This window comes from Tenebrio molitor, chromosome 9 (assembly GCF_963966145.1).
Source record: "Tenebrio molitor chromosome 9, icTenMoli1.1, whole genome shotgun sequence".
Classification (NCBI taxonomy): Eukaryota; Metazoa; Arthropoda; class Insecta; order Coleoptera; family Tenebrionidae; genus Tenebrio; species Tenebrio molitor.
The window spans coordinates 8,164,637-8,182,082 of record NC_091054.1 but is presented as its reverse complement, the minus strand read 5'-3'; the positions used below and the strand labels follow the sequence as shown (position 1 = coordinate 8,182,082).

The following is a 17,446-nucleotide window of genomic DNA, read 5'->3' as shown; positions in this document are numbered from 1 at the left end:
ATGCTCCCGTTGACACCCGGAGCTGACCCGACGTTCCCGGAGCGAGTTCCGGAGTTGACTGCGGCTCCGGGTTGTCGAAAGCTTGGCAGGAACCGCCCGCTTGCGCAGCGCCATCGATTTTGCTGGACCAAACCTGGCCTACTAGATGTATTATACATGACCCACTCGAAGCTCGAAAACTGAGGACTTATCATCTCGGGAACTTTCGAAAATTAGGGGAGGCATAACGAGGGCGCGACTTCTTTAATGGTGATGAGGAGGTGTCGTTGCCGAGACGATGGGGTTGTCGGAGCGGCGGCCCATGATCAAAGCGGTCGTTAGCAGGACACGCGACAGCCAATTATTTCTGCTGCGAAATCTTCGCCTGCTGCAATTATTGGTCCTTCGAGCACAGAAAATCGCGCAAATTTCTCTTTTACACATTTTAATTGCGCACTAGGACGATCAAGTAACGTGTCCAATTATCTACAAGATAAACTCCACCACAGATACTCTCTAACGAATCTCGTTAAAAAATCACAACTCTTCTGATGCAACTACGGCTACCGTTTCGTGTTAAAGACTCGAATTTCTTCGACGTCCGACCATCAGGTGTCTTCAAGTCGTGATACCATAAACCCTTACGACCTTCCATAAAAAACAACCATACGCCCTCCGATTAAAGTTTGACGAGCGAATGAAATAATTAAGCTTACACGGCCACGATCCTTGTACAGTGCACGTTCAGTCCCGTTCATGAAACAATAAAGATTGATTGCCCTCAATATCTTCGTAGGGCAATAACACATAGGCGTACCGACCATAACGCCGACATAAACCTCCATCACGTCTTCGCTGTTTCGTAAAATAAAACAGTAGTAACATTTCTTATTGTATGTGACCACTAAATTCAGGCCGTAACATCCCTGTCTCTAGTTGGTAAACGACCCTCGTTAAGCTTTAAAAAGCACCCCGAAAAGACCGTCCTCGCTGAGGAGTAAACAAACGTAAAAAAATTCACGCACTGGTCCCACCTTTTCGAAACCTTTAAAACGAGAATTTTGTCCAAAAGAGAGAAACCTCATAGATTTCGCTTTGTTCGATCGAGTCACGATTTTGTAGAAACTCGGCACTTTTCTCGCTCGTTTCTCGCTGTTGATAAGTTTTTAGACATTTCCGGCCTCAGTGCTGTTGCATTTTTTATTTCAAAGGTTAATCTATTTATATTTTCTCGAGGGAGGGCACCCGCGTCAATTTTTCATGGCGGGAAAGCGGGATTCAGACCGGGATCCGAGTTTCTTGAGCGACCTTCTATTATTAGGGTCGTAAAAATAATTTGGATTTTAGAAGAAAACATTCTGCCGAAGCGTAGGTACTCGCACGCCTTCGAATCTTCGACAGACCCCACTCGGAGAAGGTATCATGAGCTAAACAAGACACGATGTGTCTCTCTTGAAGTTTCTCTTCTGGTGAAAGTATCACAACTTGGAAAGCTTCTCTCTTAAGTCTTAAAGAGCAAGAATCTCATCCAGATCTTATTCTTTCTCGCAATTTGCTGAATCTCATCTTCTAAACCTAAACCATCCACTCTTGTCTACTAGACGTAAAACACATAAAAATATTTTAGATTTGTACATTTTGGAAAATCGGTTCGGTTAAAACGTCGCCCCCTCCCTTGCACTCTCGTGCGCTTCCTCTTGAGATTCCTGCGATTCCTCCCCGTGTGTGTATTAGCCGGCTCTTGCTTTTATGGCGTCGCGCCGTCAACATCTATAAAATTAAGAAATACCTCGACACTAATTCGAGGACAACCGTGCGGAAAATGTTCTCTCCACCCTTGTAAGTGCGCTCCCTAGGACAGGTCGTAAAATTTTATCGCAGTCCACCAATATTTTCTATGTGTGACCCGTTCTAGTAGTTCTGACGCGACACCTTTTTTATCATCTCGAAAACCGTTCCGATCCTTGATAACCAATACAAGTGGAACGTGCTAGAGCAAACTAGTCAAGTCCTCGTCGCACGAAAGCCGTTCAGTAAAACGGATGAGTAACCAAGAACGGTGTCCTATCTTAACACGGCCCGTGTTTGCTGCTTGCCTTTACGCTTTGCGAAAATGGCATGTCGATTTTATACCTGGAAAATTTTACGGCCGTTCCGCATAAGATATGTGTAAACAAAAGTGTCACTTTACTTCCTAGGACGGTGGCACCGCCTGTATTGAAACCCGTACGATCTATCCGCTTGATTTAATATCGACTTTAAATTCGTTCGGGGGGAGAACATAAAAAACATGAACATCGGGAAATATACATGAGTTGGTAAAGTTGTTGGCGTTTTCTGATTTATACTCGCGGATTCTGCCTCCGTACGCATAAATCAAAAGCTAAATATTAAAAGTTAAGCTGTTCCGACGGTGAACAACCAAAGGCTCTAATTCTTAAAGCCCTTGAACGTCCCGAAAGCGTAATTACAAGGCCCCTTGACTACTTTTACTCCTCCAGACTCCCGCTGCTAGACGTATTTGTTTCACTCGTAACGCACGAATGACAAAATTAATTTAATACAATTAAATTAATTAAATTCCTTTCCGTGTCACCTGGAACATAATTAAAATACCTTTGGTCAAAAGCAATTATTTGCCATCAGACCATCCCTTGTGACACTTTAACATAACCTTAAATAAAAACAAAAACTAAATATAAACATTTTGTATTGACTTGACCTAACCCGACCCACCTAAAAACTCGCAATTCTAAAATAACGGGTGACTATTAAAATTTTCACTTAGGGTTGGCTATGGATCAGTCTTTGTTTTCCGTTGCACCTTAGACACTGACAAGTTTGACGTTTCAAAACTATGTTTCAATTGTACTGACTGACATTTGTCGTTCGTTCTTGCGTGTGTCTAAAGTAACAGAAAAAATAAAAACTCATTCAAAGCCAACTCCAAGTGAAAATTTTAATAGTCACCCGTTACAATCTACATAAAGAATAACTCTTAAATCATTTTACTCTTTTTGACCACTTTTGACACTTGAGTGTCATTCGTAACATACGCCTTTTGGTTTGTTCGGATGTTACGTCAACGTCCGATAGACCGCAGGACTCAAACTTTTTGTGACAGTTCTAACCTCAAATTTTCGTGCCATTGTAAACTTTGCGTTATTGTTCTGTTTTTGCCCCAAAAATGGTGAAAGAATCTGGGCGTGATGGAAGCTTGAAAAAGAAACGAAAATCTGCCACCTCGGCCGACAACGAGACAGATGTGGATATCTATAAAGTGAGGATCAAGCGGTCAGGTTTGGAGCCCCTTTTTAACGTTATAACTTGCAGAAATCGGTCGAATTCGAAGAGAAAGAGGCGTTGAGTCGCCCCAACGATGCCGACGCACAAATATATTTCAACACTTGCAAGGAAATTCGTCAATTGTTTAGTGAGATCAGCGAGCTTAAAATGAAGAATAATCCGGACGTAAGCGAGTATTTCGTGGTTGATTTTATTTGAGGAGGTTGTATATTGTAGGCGAAGATAAAAATAATGGAAAAAACGACAGAGGTGTGTTTGTTGTTGGTCCTTTTGAAGAAATTGAATCGTATGGAAAAAGTGAGGTTAGTTTTTCCGAAGGAGCAACTAGCGACTGAGAAACAAAAAGTCGACAGTATCAATCTACAGTACCAGAACTTGCTGTACGAGGCCAACCACTTGATTTCAGAATATCGAAAGTGTTTCCAATTTAAGTGAGTCCAGAAGAAAAAAAATAATCACAGTGATAAATTTCTTTTGTAGATCGAAAGATGAACACATTGAACTGGTGCCAGTTGAGGAGTTTCTATTTGAAGCACCTGAGAACTTGACGAGCAAATTCTTCAAGGTAAATTGGATTTTTTCACCGATTGCGTCACTCTGTTCACGTTTTTAGTTTGACGAGAACGACGAGACGATGAAACACGAGCTGCGCTTAGCGAGACTTGAGTGGGAGCTTCAACAGCGAATACATTTAGCGGACATGTGCAAAAAGCTCGAAGAAGAAAAGAAAAAATTAGAAGCCGACATAGCCGAGCGAAAGAGTAAATTAGACAAGTTGGGGCCCCTCTTGTCCACAGTAATGGAAGCCACGAAGCCGGTCCAGGAGCACTTGGGGCTGTTGATTGACAAAACGCAAGCGGAACACAAATTAGCGTCGTTGCTACCAAACCCTTTGTACCTGTTCTACGCCAATATTGACGCTTATAGACAAGTAAATGGTGAGAAATAATTGGGAGTTTTAGGGAGGAAACAATTATTAAAATCGGTTATTAGATAAGAGCATGAATGTGGAAATTGTTGGGGATCAGGATGAAGCAATTCAATGGAAAGAATTGGAGGTGGCTGAGTCTGCCATAGAGGATGAGGAAGACCAACACAGTGACCTTGACCAAGAGATGGAGACGCAAGAATCAGAAGAGATTGTTGAGACAAAGAAAAGGCGTCATCGCAAATCTGTACAAGTTGATCCCCTGGAAGAGAAGAAAAGAAAGTTGCTTCAAGTCCATCCTCTTTCTATTGAAGTGACTGTTAACACAAAAGATGGACCTTCGATTAAGATCAAGTTCAGTTATTACGTCAAACTGGAGATTGTGACAGTGGCGTCATCTGTCAACATTCCCAGCAACATTACAGGTTTCTATTTTTTTTAATTTTTGAAATGAGAATTGCGTCGTCCGCGCCGATAATAACAAGTCGTGCCATTCGATGTGAAATGGCCACCAGAGGCACTTGGATCAGTTGGATCGCGAATGAATGGAAACTGTAATAACTACGGAAGGTTTACAACTAGAATAAATGTCAACCATTAATTCGTCATTGATTATCAAAATAACAATAAATACAATAAGAACTTCAATCATAATCGGTGCAAATCATTTTGTAATATTAATTTGTGTTCGCGAGAAACAGCTAGACATAAAAAGGGTTTGAAACTCGAATAAGTATCAATTGTCATTGATTGTCAAAATAACAAATACAATAAGAACTTCAATGACAATAATGCAAATCATTTTGTGATATCAATTTGTATTCGCTAGAAACAGCTAGACATTTAAATTTTGACAATTTGAATAAATTTTTCCTTCTGTAATTTCTGTAATACTATTACAGTTTCCCATAACGCGCGAGGTGGTGACATCTACTGATATTTTGACTTTTTTCCGGACGCAGAGTTTTGAGCGATTGGCACGACTTGTTATTACGATCAGCGCAGACGACGGAGAATTGTGATTTTGGCTCTTTAGGAAATGCCGCCCGTGAGGTCCTGTCAAACGAAAGCGTCCTCGTCGAGCTCGTAGAGGGAGATTTCGGTCTCGAGAGTCCCAATCCGTGTACGCCTTACCAACTGAAAAGAGTGGGGTTGGGGCCGTTCCAAACCTTGGTCCCAGATCTGGGGTACGTCTACAACTGGGCACAAAAAGTGTGCGGCATCGACTTCCTCAGCAAGAAAGGCACAAAATACGTAACGAAGCAAACTTCCGACCAGTTGAGCCAAACGAACGTGGAGTTGGTCATGAAGACGATTAAAAAGCGTCTGAAGTCGCGCTACGCTCTAGCCAAACAACTGGAAGATTTGGGTAAAGGTGCAGTTTGGCTGTAGCGTTGGTAGTGACGGTCGACTTTTTGCAGAACGAAACGTCATTCCCACCCTACCGGTCACGATAGATCTGCCGCGTACCACGATTTCGACTCTTACGAAATGGAGTTCTTCGACTTATCAAGCGTTCTGTCAGTCCAAATTCACCGAGTCTTTGTTAGAAGCGGAGATCATATCGCCGAATGACATCTTCTATCTGGCCACAATCACGCGGGACAAAGGTGAAACATTTTTGGGGTTTGTTTGAGGACCGCTGACAGTTCTTTTGCAGCCAATTTACAAGCTTTCGTTGTAATTAAAAACGATTATCCGTCGGCTCCACCAATTTTTTCGCTTTGCTTAAACTACAATGGAGCTAGGAATTCGCAAAATGATGACAATATAAGGGTTTGTTGTCGTTTTTGTTTCAACGGTGTTGGTACATTAGAGGTGTTACAGGACATGGAAAGGTCAATCAATGTGGATTGGAATCATGAAGTTTCAAACGCAAATTGGTTGCTTTCCGCGCAGATAACCTCGCTGTGTGTGGGTTTAGACATTTATTTGGAAACTGAGGATCCTGGGACGTTTCAACAAAATACAATGTATATTAAATCGTCGTGGTAATGAGTATCGTAGATTGCCGCCTCTTTGTTTTAATTGTCTGTTTCAGTGCCAGAAACCGGAGGAAGCCGTTTAAATTTAGAAATATTGGAGTGGGTGTCTACACGCAGTAAAGTGTAATTTGTAAAATCGTAATAAAAAATTTTTGTTCTTTCTATTTCTAGTGTTAGTGTACCTACTATATTTTGACCCGTATTTTGCACAGTTTGAGAGGTGAACGTAATGTTTACTAAAGTTATGTTTATTGCTTTACTTACGGTTGGTAGCTCTGGTCGCGAGGGAAAGTCGCTGTGACTCGCCATAACCTAACATTTGTTTTCATTGTTGCAAAATGCCTGAAATCGTAGAAAGACTTTCCTTACCTTATGAAAACTTATCCGCGAAATGGACTCAATCGACACCGAACTACTCCAAACAATATTGCAACATTTACTTAATCCGATTGAAAAAGATGAGCAAATTATTGGAAGACCGCATCGAAAAAAAATGGGGTAAAACATATCCAGTGTGTCAATTGCATAAACTATCGGCAGAAAAATACGGCAAGTGTGTCGTAATCGGCACGTTATTTAAAAACCAAAAGTTGAAACCGTCAATTTTGAAACGGTTGGCTGAAGGAAATCAGCTTGTGCCCCAACCTGTCTTGACTCACTTTACTGATAAATCTGATGAATTGTTTATTGAAGATGAGTTGCAAAGGTACCAGTTAATAGGTATGGTTTTAATTTTACCGTGTGATTTATTTATATTGTATTCTTATTGTGTAGGTGGTCTTGAATGTGCTAATTTAGTTACTGGAATCTCATGTGCGCTTTTGGGTACTGATGATGGCAAAGGCAGGTTTACAGTGGAGAATTATGTATTTGCTGACTACAGACAACAAATTCCCCGCCCAGTTTTTGATAATTCTGCCTACATAGTCTTTATCAGTGGCTTAGACTTAATCAACAGTGCAAATTTTGCTATAAACTTGCAACTAATAGTATACTGGCTCTCTGGCATGACTGGTGACTTAAACAACATTGAAACATCAAAAGTGAATCGGCTTGTAATATCAGGAAATTCTATCAGAAATATTCCTGAAGAAGCAAAATCCTCAATATCAATGTTATCAAGAAAACCTGAATCTTCTGACACTATTGAAGCTGTAAAAGTGTTAGATAAATTTCTGTTGCAACTGAGCCAAGTCATTGATGTTGACTTGATGCCAGGTGAAAATGACCCATCCAACCACATTCTGCCCCAGAAAGCCATGCACTATTGCATGTTCCCTCAAGCTTCACAGTATAAATCACTGAATCAAGTGTCAAATCCTTATTACTTCACAGTTGGAGGATTGAGAGTTTTAGGAACTTCAGGACAACCAGTTTGTGATGTCTTGAAGTATTCTGAAATACAAGGCCCACTAGAAGTGCTGGAATGTTGCTTGAAATGGGGTCACCTGGCCCCCACAGCACCTGACACTTTAGGGTGTTTCCCTTTTTATGAAACTGATCCTTTTATCATGGAAGATTGTCCCCATGTTTTCTTCGCAGGGAATCAAAAGGAGTTTGCCACCAAAGAATGTACAGGTATGATTAAAAGAACAAAAAGTGGGGTTATAAGTGTTTCTAACATTGTTTTGTGGAAATTTGCCACCTACAATACATAATGTACTCATGCTAAAAGATGGCTTGTAGATAATATAATTTGAAGAAAAAAAAATTGTCAGAAGTAATAACTAATGTCCTTCACAGATAGTCTTGAAAAACTGTTTTGTTGCTTAACTAACTCAGAACATCATGAAAAACGCTTAAACAAACAATGAAAATGACAAAATGACAACTCTGAAACTGAACTGTCAAATGTCAAATTTGAAAATTCAGGAGATGCGGCAAATCTACATGTAAAGCACAGTCAACTATGATGTTAGAAACGTTTATAATAGCCCTGGGTCATTTTAAACAGTTACTTTTTATTCATGACAGAATGGTGTTAACATAAAAATAACTTTGAAGATATTTTATGATTCAAAAAAATTTAAGTTTTTTTATAAGTATCATTTTTTTAGGTGAAGACGGACAAAAGGTGAGATTAATTAGCATACCAGAATTCAGCAACACATTTCAAGTGTGCGTTTTAAATTTAAAAACTTTAGAGTGTGTTCCAATTAGTTTTAAAACCTGAACTAGTAAACTTTTTTTGAAAAAAAAAAAAATGTATTACCAATTACGTCCACTCTCCCACTTAAATCTAAGTTCGGTGATATTTCCCAAGAATTAAAAAAAAAAACACAAGTTGTATTACGTTACGATGTTTTATTAATGAATTTGAAAAAAATAAAGCGTGCCGTGAAAAACAATGACAATGTCAAAGGGATAAATGTCATTTAAGTACTTTCATTCGTATTTTGACAAACTGGTTTTACTGTTTATTAATATTGTGCAACGGACAACAATCAACTAACCAACATACTGTAAGTATTTTTCGAATGTAATAAAAATCGCAATCAAAATTAACATAAAGGCCCTGACGTTGCGCGTGGAACAAATTAAAAACAATGAAGGTGATTCTGACGTTTGAATGACATTTATCCCTTTGGAGTGGCGAGGGGGTGTTTGTCAGGAAAAGGAAAAGTGGGGATTGTCATTGTTTTCCACGGCGCGATTGATTTTTTTTTCAAATTCACTAAAAAAAAACGTAATGTAATAATAGTTATTTATGTAACAAGTGAGTAAAGTAATACTTGTTTTTACGAGAAGGAACATTTATAGCACGAGCGCAGCGAGTGCGCAAATCCCCCGAGTAAAAAATAACTTTTTTCTATAATTGATTCAAAAAACTGAAATTCACGCATAGTTATCTGTGCCTGAAGTGGGTCATTTTCTGACGTGTATTTTTTTTGCATTGTTAGTAAGATCGAAACCATAGAAACCATACAAAACAGTGTGTGAAATGCAATTTCACGCATACGACTATTTCTGTTTTTCATTTCACGCACTGTTTTTTATTAGTTACCTAGCAACATGGTCACTGCATTGAAACTTCAGAGTTCCTTCAAAAATTTGAATTTTTAATTTCAATTTTTTGAATCAATTATAGAAAAAATATTGTTTATATTTCGTGCGCGAAGATGTTTTTGTGCATTCAAAGGCTTATACTGCCTCGACCTTCGTCTCGGCGTAAAAGACCTTTTCATGCACAAAAAACACTCTCTTCGCGCACTTAATATAAAAATAACTATTTATTTTCTTGAATATTGATTGCACAAAAGTCAACGTGTTAGACATCATTGAAATCAGAAAAAATTCTCTAAAAATAAAATATAAGCTTCTATTTAAAAAAACAAAGTTGACACTTATTTGACATAAAAATTAATGCTGAAAAAAGTAAAAAAAATGATCCACTTTGTAACCATTTTATTGCTTTTTTGTTTGTTAAAATCGGACAATAAATAACGGAGCTACGATTTGCGGCGTTTTGTAGGAAACAGCCTGTATTATGTTAAATCTACGTGCCAGGTACTAAATTCTTCTTATCTACGACTCTGGAAATCTCAAATCGGTTTTCTTCAAATTTTCTTCAATCCACTGATCTGCTTCTTCGTTCAACTCCCCCACAAAATACTCCCTCCAACCCCCACTCTTCCCTTTCCTGACAAACCCCCCCTCGCCACACCGAATTATCCCCAAATCTCTCAACAAATCGGCATTTACCGACTTGTTGTTCCTGAAATTGTCAATCTTCAAGTGTTCCTGCAACTCTTCATGTTGCTCTTCCGTGTACTTCACTTCCAAAAACTGTGACACTCGCGTGATACACTTCTTCAAATCCTGAAACAATCACTGAACGTTTTCGAATTTTTCAAAACTTTTAGTACCTTCGTCATATCCTCGTAAAACATGAAGAGCAGATTTGGTTCGTGTCTTCGTTCCCAGCCCTCCTGGATGTGCGACCAGTAGGGCGTCCACGGCTCTACAATCACGTGAAAATGTATTTCTGGTGGGTAAAAGTGCAGTCTCTTACGTTGGTCGTTTTTGAAGTAGTACCAGTACTTGGCGAAGTCTCGTAAGTACCCCTGAGTCCTGAACAAGCGGTTAAGGTGGTAGAACGACACTATGACATCTTTGGGGTTGCGCGCAACGTAAATAACCTGTCGGAAAAATAATGTTTGGACGAGTACCAAAAACAATACTCGTGCGTACTTTACACCCGACTTCTAACAGATTCGGTGGTAACAAAGCGAAGGGTAAATGCGTCTTGATGAACCTCTTCTGCGTGGTCTTGACCAACTTCTTCCAGGCAGGCTTTGTGACTTCTTCGATCAAAGAACACTTCTCTGGAGACGATTTGTTCTCCTCCAAGAACTCTGTCTTCACGAGTGGATGAACAAACGAGTTAAACCTAAAACGATTCCTCACAATTTAAATGGTTTCCCTCTGAAGACCGATTTACTCTAAAAAAGGAAATCTGGCGTCGAGAGGAACCCGAGAAGCGGTTCCGTAGTCGAGATCGTTGGCCAACAACCACACCAATTCTTGGGTCCAGGTGGTACCTTCACCCAACCATCAGAACCAACAAAAAAAAAAATTATAAGGTTTACCTGATCTGGGGAAAGTAACGATCCAGACGTCGTCACTGCGCGGCTGGAAGTTGTAGTAGATTTCTGCATTTCTTCGGTACCCGCTGGGGAAGAACCACTTCTTGGGGCCCACACGGACAAAACCGCTTCTCTCACCTCCAAGACACGATAGAGATTTTAAGAAGGAAAATAATTGGATCAATGCATTCTACACGACTAACTTTGCTTCTGCTTGATTTGGTTGCGCAAAAATTACACTTCGTAATTCTCATTAAATGAAATTGTTGGTCAATCGACCTCAATTTTATGAAATCAGTGTTAAGACACCGGAATCGCTCGAGACTTGAACAAATTGGGATAAATGAAAAACTTACCGGTGAAGTCGTTCAACAACCTTGCACTGGTTCGTGCATCGATGTCGCTTATGCAAAACGGAAACTTGAGCCACTTTACGTCGTTGTTGTTGTGAAAAGCGTCCTTTACCAACTCTTCGGTCGGTGTATCCATCATGGACACTGTATGAGAGGCTAAACGCTACTGAGTTTCTGCACTCGACTCTACCGCTCTAGGTGCAATTTCGTTATTTGCCCGAATCATTGTTTGCGCCGTTAGAATGACAGTTTCGTTGAGTGAAAGTGTAAATGAAACGGTTGTAATAAGGCAAAGTGCGTACGAACGCAGAAGAAGTGAATACGAATGGGGATACCGTCGAGGAAATACGGAATGTAACAAAAGTGTGGAGAGAAGGCAAGTTTTCAGTAAAGAGGCTGCAAGACGTGTGTCTGCGATCTCACACACAAGCTTTTCTGTTTTTCACTTCACACACTGTTTTCTATTAGTTACCTAGCAACACTGCGTTCATACTTCAAATTTCCTTCAAAACTTCGAATTTTTAAATTTAATTTTGAAAGCAATTATAGAAAAAATATTGTTTATCTTTCGTGCATGAATATGTCTTTTGTGCATTCGAAGGTTTTTACAGCCTCGACCTGCGTCTCGGCGTAAAACACCTTTTCATGCACAAAAAACACTAACTTCACGCGCTTAATATAAAAAGAACTATTTTGTATGTTTTGTTTTTTTTTTTGTATATATTTTTTTAAATTTACATTTGTCAACATCGATTTACTTTACAATTTGCAATGTCAAAATTTAACAAGTTATAAGACAAAAAATTGTAAAATTATACAGACGCATAAAAAAACGGTGTGATTACGATTTCGCGTTGATGTTGATATGGGAAATTGCCATGGAACATTTTTTGGCGATAGTTTTGGAACAGCCTGTATCTCACTACTTTTAATGCGTAAAATATTTGTTTATGGTAATAATGAAAAAAGTAAAAAGCTTCAATATAGTGCAGTCGAGTGATAAGAGTGCGTGGAGAACAATTGAAGTTGTGTCGCCATCTTGGCTTTAGAAAGGTCAAATTTTGGATTTGTGTTTGATTTTGATTGTTTTTCAAATTGCCAACAGTCGAGAAAAAATATTGTATCCAACTCAAGAAATGTCTTTTTGCACTCATAGAATTGCCGATTCATAAGAAAAAGTGCTCCTTCATGCATATGTTGCATTAAATTCCTACTATTTTACGCAAATATCTCCACTAATTTCCCCCTTCGTTATCATGTTATCGAACATGACGGTTGTTATGTATAATAAATAACAGTACTGGGTGCTATTATTAACAGAAAGTAAGCTTAAAATTGAACCAACATTGTTATTTAAGTTTAAGTAAAAGCGATAGAGCTTAAAATATTCCACGATACTCGCTCGTTTCATAACTTTTTATAACTATGCTTATTAACCGATCTCAAAACTTGGAAAATCAAGTTTTTCTCAATGTAATATACACACAATTATCGCATGACTTTGTTTCTGGTCTGGTCTGCAAACATTTCGTATAAATAGACTAAATTTGATCTTTAAGAAAATTTCAACCCTATATTGGAATGATAATTGATTTCTGCACTGCTTATGTTATTTTTTTTTACTATGCAAGACATTGCAGAACCATCTCGTTTACCACAGCGAATTAATCAATGACTAACTTCTTATGTTGATATGTGCAATATGGATTTTATACAATTTCACTCTCGGAAGGATAACACAGAAAAAAAATTAAGTTATAGTTCAAATTTTACATGTATACCTAAACATATGTTATGCGATAATTGTGGGGTGTGTATTTATAAGACACTTACCGACCTCGTAATACTTACACGTAATAGGTACACTTACCTAGCGTAATAAACTCTTGCACCTTAATTCGCCTCCGCAGATAAAGCAAATAGCAAAATTTTTCTTTGTATAGACTATAGAGCATACAATTTCCTACAAAAAAGCCACAAACGGCCATATTGTAACTATTATACAGTGCGTTCGTAAAGTTCGGAATAAATTCGATAAAACTGTAAGTATTAATTTCTGAGAAAGATCCTCTAAGAAGTCAACTTTGTTTTTAGAAAGTACATATTCTTCAACACTTTACTTGTGTTGACAGCTTTTCATCTCCTAGTTATGACGTCATCAATAATTTTTTTAAATGACAACCCCCACTTTTTTTCTTCTTTTTCTGATAGGCCTTCCCACTACCTAAACGATGAATGAAAAAAATTCATACCTTACATGACAATTTTTTTGAGGATGAGGATGTATTCCTAGGAATGATTTAAGAGATTAAGTTTGATTTTTATCGTTTAAGTTTTTTGTGTTTCATCATGAATTTGTGATAACATTTGTAAAGTGACGATAAAATCGTGCCCAGAAACCTATTTAGAAAACAACAAAGCAAAAAGACTAATTGTGAGTAAAAGCAGAAAATGAACCGGCTGCCAAACTTTTTTTGAAAAACTTTTAGCGCCTTTTTCTCAAAAAATCAACACATTTGGATAAGGCATTATTGGCTCAATCGTTACCTATTGTGGGGTTCTATCACAGGTTAAAACATCTGCACAACTTTCAAAATCACCTGTATATCCGAAAATTATTCTTTTTTTGTCCTTTGAAGGTTGATGTAGGTACCTACTTTTTTTTGTTATAATTTAAAAAAAAAACACTAAATTTTACCTATTCACCCAATTTAGGGAGTGAAAAAAAACATCAATTATGAATGGTTGTGAAAAAAGAAGACATATTTTTAATTTTTGTTTATTTATTGTTAAAAGTTTTCATAAACAGTTTCACAGTAAATGTTTAACATCCAGTATGTACAGTTGGGAGCACGGAATTTCGCACACCAATTTCTATGTCATTTAAAAAAAACTATTTAGTCTAAGCTTTATTGTCATTATAATCAATCATGACATATGTGATCATGACTGACGTTTCACCTAAACTGTTACGAAAATGGCGGCCGTATCTGATTTTAATAAAATTACGATAATAACTGTCCAATGTGTGCGAAATTCCGTGCTCGCCACTGTACATGAAAATGTAAAAAAAATGTTTCAATTGTGTTTTAGTTCAAATTAATTGTTTACATATAAGTTTGCAACGCCGAAACAATTCATTCTAAGCGGCCCGCTCAGAGAAGAAAAAGCGAACCCCCAGGACGATTTTATTCAATCACCAAAAAAAAGCAAGATTTCAAAACCAACCAATGCCCAATCAGACACAATTGCACTTGTTGAGTGGTGGCTAAGAGTGTTCTATAAACACTGCCCCTTCGCGTAAACCAGATTGAATAGTTTAGAAGGGCGATCAAAATAAATTGTTGAACACCGTTCGCTTTATCAATTTTTTTAAGATTATATCGAGCAATCAAATTAATTTGTAATCGAGTCATCCATGGATTTGAATCCGGATGTCTTTTGCGATTGATATGTCGAGATCTAACCTTTGTTTCAAGCTGTGTTTCTTGGAGCGTGGAGTTCAAGTAACGACATACGATTTCGGATTCGATTCATGGATAACTCGATTACAAATTAATTTGATCGCTCTTTATAATCTTTGGCGTCCTAGTGAAAAGAGACTTTCGTACATACGTAGATGCCATAGGCTCCTTTATTAAAACAATCGATGAAAACTTTGTTCAAAGAGCTGCTACTTCTGCAACCACCATTTTGGAAAAACAGTTCTTTCTTTTGACAACTTTTTTTCTCTATTTGAAATGTTACCTCTCCATTGGTCGCACTGTCCGCGTTAATTTAAACTTGAATTTTTATTTGCATCATGTACTTAATATGCCTGCCTGATTATACCCATGTCAACAGTGTCCAAAAAATGAGAAAAAAAATGACAATTAATGTTACACAACATGATGATAGGTTATGATATTTATGACTGTTTTACAATGGAGCATTTTCGATTGCGTCCAAGAATTACCTTGACGACCAAAATTTATTGCTCGCGACTGTACGTTCACAACTGACTCTTCATTTTAGTGAACACCCGATACAATGATAAAGTCGACAATCAAATGCATTTTTTTCTGTTCGTATAATTAGGTATCGAGAGTTTATGTTAACACCGGTGAAAGTTACGCAAACAAGTTGTTTTATTATCAGGAGAAATTTGAGGGGATTTGGGACAACTTTCTTCGGTGTCTTCTTTTACACGGTTTGGTTAACAACTGAACCGCTTTTTGTTGTCCAGTTTCGAACAAACTAGATCATGAAACGTGAAGATTTGACAAACACCAATTTCAAATCAAAACTCAATCACCAAACAAATGTTTCGTTTCTCATCGTTTTTTTTCTGTTGCCAATTGTTCGACGACTGAGAAGTCTGTTCCTCCGTCCATCACTCATCCAATTCCTGGTGTAATTTTTGTAGAAAAAGAACCAAGGTGCAAATGTCACCACTGGTTCCAACCAATAATAACTTTGGCACCTGGGTTGGTCTTCTAACAGATGGAAAGGGAAGTCAGGACTCGAATAGTGACACAAACGGAAAAACACCCTTCTCAGTCGTTCCAAGAGTTGGCTGCATCTGAACATATATTTTTGTTGCAGAGGAGAAATTGCATCGATCGCTCTACAAAACAAAACTAAATAAATAATCTGACATTTGTCGTTCAAGTATACTGCGTTGAAAATCACCAAATTCAGATCAGAAGCACCTTGTTGGAAGAAAAATTAAAAAAATTGTGTCGGTGAAAAAATATGCCCTTGAAGCGTTAGTATTGACACAAAATGTTGTGGTTTACTGTTTAAGAAAATAAGTCATGAGAGAACCGTGGAAGTGGTAGAATAATATTTTTAATGAGTTATGAAACCCACAGGAAAATAATCCCACCAGGTTGACAGTTCTGAACCTACTGGAATTCTAATAGAAGGAAATGATAACACTCTCAAGGAAATTCTCTTGAAATTTATCAGTTTATTTCGACAGAAGAAGCGACACTAGTTATCAGAGACATTTAGAAATCAGAGATTATCTTATAAGCCACAGATAACAACAACGACCTTATCCCCGCTGTTATCTATAAAAAATACAGTAACCACAAACTACTGCTTTACAATTCGCAATGCATTCAAGGTATTAAATCTAAGTATCGCATCATCGTTGGCATTAGACTAATTCGTCATTGATGCAAAAGAAATTAGAAAAATAGAAGAAATACATCTTCAAGAAAATACACAGGACCAAGGAGCGGTTAATTTGTTCTACTTTTTTAGGAAAATTCAAGAGAAATATTTGACTCGTAAAACTTGCAAGGTATGATGACTACAAAAATCGGCAAACTTCCGGTTACGTGTGGTATTTTTACCAACTATAATTGCTATTGGCTTGCAAATCTGCATTACCATGTAACCATCGATTTGAGTAGAGGTACGGTCTAGTGGATCGCACTAAAAAGCAACACAAATACGATTTTTCTGGGATTTTTTTCATTGAAAAAAGACAACTTCGACTGAGTCAAAGTCGCGTTTGTTTTAATTTGTCAACATATTCAATTCCATCTGGTTAATGGACTGGTCATTTCATAACAACTGAAAACTCAGTGGACAATTGCGATCGCAACTGCGATAAATTTAAGAATTACAACTGTTACCAAGCTAGGTATTCAAGAATGAGGAAAATCACATATTTTACGTGAAGAAATTAAACAATGTTATCTTGTCTCAACAATACTGTGGAAATATGCAAACACTACACTTAAGTGAAAACATTTCACCCTTAATACACCCACGTCAAATAAAATTGTTAACTATTCAACGATCATTTATTTTGTTGTTCCTTTTGCAAATTAATCTGACTGTTAATTTTTCATTGCTTCAAGAACAGCCCCTAAATAACGCTGAATGTCACAAAAGAAGTGCTACGTAACATTTTTTATTAAAAAAAATTAACTAACCGATTTCCATTTACTAGTTTTTTTCACACTAGTTAGACGGCCTTGTCTTACCTTTGCATTATCGTTGATGTACGATTTAATGAAGCAATCACATGATATAATTAAAGAAAAATACGTACCAACAGGAATCAACACTGTATTAATTATGGAAATTATCTTTGAATGCTGATTTCGGTATCGACAAGACTTACGCCTGGTTTGTAAACATTATAGTTGACGCACATTTGTAAGCCTTAACACAATACTGACACGAATGCGGAAACATTGAGAAAAAAATAATTTTGGTAGATGCATTACGGAATCTATGCAAGTCACATCTATTTAAAGTAACGTTTGACGTTTAGCGCAACGAAACCGACATTTTCAAGTAGTGCTGCCA

The 17,446-nt window shown here is 37.7% G+C and overlaps 3 protein-coding genes and 1 long non-coding RNA gene across 4 annotated transcripts in view; 3 read left to right on the top strand and 1 right to left on the bottom strand.

Moving 5' to 3' along the window:
• LOC138138198 (uncharacterized) overlaps positions 1-1,904 on the top strand; it is a 57,187-nt gene extending 55,283 nt beyond the window's left edge. The window contains exon 4 of the long non-coding RNA XR_011161980.1: positions 1,895-1,904. This is a non-coding gene — a long non-coding RNA (uncharacterized lncRNA). The remainder of the gene's footprint in view (positions 1-1,894) is intronic.
• Positions 1,905-3,060: 1,156 nt separating this feature from the next.
• thoc5 (THO complex 5) lies at positions 3,061-6,362 on the top strand. Its single transcript, XM_069059623.1, has 11 exons — positions 3,061-3,259; positions 3,313-3,450; positions 3,502-3,716; positions 3,766-3,850; positions 3,899-4,223; positions 4,279-4,638; positions 5,250-5,582; positions 5,635-5,823; positions 5,874-5,989; positions 6,041-6,204; positions 6,255-6,362. Exons 1-11 carry the CDS (start codon positions 3,167-3,169, stop codon positions 6,316-6,318), a joined length of 2,082 nt encoding a protein of 693 aa, XP_068915724.1. The 5' UTR covers positions 3,061-3,166; the 3' UTR covers positions 6,319-6,362.
• Positions 6,363-6,426: 64 nt separating this feature from the next.
• Positions 6,427-8,417, top strand: PolD2 (DNA polymerase delta subunit 2). The gene is made up of 3 exons (XM_069059630.1): positions 6,427-6,918; positions 6,973-7,776; positions 8,256-8,417. Exons 1-3 carry the CDS (start codon positions 6,537-6,539, stop codon positions 8,369-8,371), a joined length of 1,302 nt encoding a protein of 433 aa, XP_068915731.1. The 5' UTR covers positions 6,427-6,536; the 3' UTR covers positions 8,372-8,417.
• A 1,171-nt stretch (positions 8,418-9,588) lies between these two features.
• On the bottom strand, positions 9,589-17,426 carry St4 (Sulfotransferase 4). The gene is made up of 7 exons (XM_069059632.1): positions 11,141-17,426; positions 10,788-10,922; positions 10,640-10,739; positions 10,390-10,588; positions 10,211-10,337; positions 10,065-10,159; positions 9,589-10,017 (listed from the first exon to the last, which is right to left on the bottom strand). The coding sequence occupies exons 1-7, from the start codon at positions 11,274-11,276 to the stop codon at positions 9,724-9,726; spliced, it is 1,086 nt and encodes a 361-aa protein (XP_068915733.1). The 5' UTR covers positions 11,277-17,426; the 3' UTR covers positions 9,589-9,723.
• Positions 17,427-17,446: the final 20 nt, after the last annotated feature.

Coding starts and splice junctions, on each gene's coding strand:
- thoc5 (XM_069059623.1), top strand. CDS start 3,167: ATGGTGAAAGAATCTGGGCGTGATGGAAGCTTGAAAAAGAAACGAAAA. Junction 3,451..3,501: donor AAATGAAGAATAATCCGGAC/GTAAGCGAGTAT, acceptor TGTATATTGTAG/GCGAAGATAAAAATAATGGA. Junction 5,824..5,873: donor CACAATCACGCGGGACAAAG/GTGAAACATTTT, acceptor GTTCTTTTGCAG/CCAATTTACAAGCTTTCGTT.
- PolD2 (XM_069059630.1), top strand. CDS start 6,537: ATGCCTGAAATCGTAGAAAGACTTTCCTTACCTTATGAAAACTTATCC. Junction 6,919..6,972: donor GCAAAGGTACCAGTTAATAG/GTATGGTTTTAA, acceptor CTTATTGTGTAG/GTGGTCTTGAATGTGCTAAT. Junction 7,777..8,255: donor TGCCACCAAAGAATGTACAG/GTATGATTAAAA, acceptor TCATTTTTTTAG/GTGAAGACGGACAAAAGGTG.
- St4 (XM_069059632.1), bottom strand. CDS start 11,276: ATGATGGATACACCGACCGAAGAGTTGGTAAAGGACGCTTTTCACAAC. Junction 10,923..11,140: donor GTTGTTGAACGACTTCACCG/GTAAGTTTTTCA, acceptor CGTGTCTTGGAG/GTGAGAGAAGCGGTTTTGTC. Junction 10,160..10,210: donor CTACTTCAAAAACGACCAAC/GTAAGAGACTGC, acceptor ACGTGATTGTAG/AGCCGTGGACGCCCTACTGG.